Source organism: Corapipo altera, unplaced genomic scaffold (genome assembly GCF_003945725.1).
Source record: "Corapipo altera isolate COAL_440 unplaced genomic scaffold, ASM394572v1 49415, whole genome shotgun sequence".
NCBI lineage: Eukaryota > Metazoa > Chordata > Aves > Passeriformes > Pipridae > Corapipo > Corapipo altera.
The window spans coordinates 1-815 of NW_020890540.1; the positions used below are offsets into that span (position 1 = coordinate 1).

An 815-nucleotide genomic window follows, 5' to 3' on the forward strand; every position below is an offset into this window, starting at 1 on the left:
TGTGACCCCCCCTGACCCCCCCATGTCCCCCCCATGTCCCCCCCAGGCCAGGACCATCCTGTGACCCCCCCATGTCCCCCCCATGTCCCCCCCCAGGCCAGGACCATCCTGTCCAGGGCCACCCGGGTGCGGTTCCGGAGGGTGGAGGACCTGGCGGCCGTTTGGTGCGAGTTTGGGGAGCTGGAGCTGCGGCACCACCGGCACGAGGAGGCCCTGAGGGTGCTCCGGGTGAGGGGGGACCCCAAAAACCCTGGGGAGGGGGCACCGGAGCAAGGGGGGACCCCAAAAATGAGGGGGAGACCCAAAAAATGAGAGGGAGACCCAAAAAATGGGGGTTGTTGAGGGTGGAGGGCACAAATTGTGGGAGCTGGAGCTGCAGCATGGGGAGGTTCCAGGGGTGTTCCGGGTGAGGGGGGACCCCAAAACCAGGCAGGGGGGGCACCAGAGTGGGGAGGGGACCCAAAAACGAAGGGTCCCTGAAATACAGGGGTCTGGGGGCAGGGAAATGCCAGTGACCACCCCTCTCCCAGGTGGGATGTCAGGCCTGGGATCCACGGGGGGGGGGAAGAAAGGGAGGGTCTGGGGGGGGGGGGGGGGGTTGGGGGGCTTTTGGGGTCCCCCTTGCCCCCCCCTGTGCCCCCTTCCCCCCCCCAGAAAGCCACGGCCCTGCCCGCCAAACGCGCCGAGTACTTCGACAGCTCCGAGCCCGTCCAGAACCGGCTCTACAAATCCCTCAGGGTGTGGTCCATGCTCGCTGACCTGGAGGAGAGCCTGGGCACCTTCCAGGTGGGCACACACCCCACAGGGCACCTGGG

General features: G+C 67.7%; 1 protein-coding gene across 1 annotated transcript in view; it reads left to right on the forward strand.

The window, feature by feature from the left end:
- Positions 1–96: 96 nt before the first annotated feature.
- Positions 97–815, forward strand: part of LOC113942428 — a gene marked incomplete at both ends in the record, with an annotated part of 1,535 nt that continues 816 nt past the window's right edge. Inside the window, 2 exons of the mRNA XM_027633558.1 lie at positions 97–228; positions 655–790. Of these exons, the coding sequence (XP_027489359.1) occupies positions 97–228; positions 655–790 (268 nt within the window). The remainder of the gene's footprint in view (positions 229–654; positions 791–815) is intronic.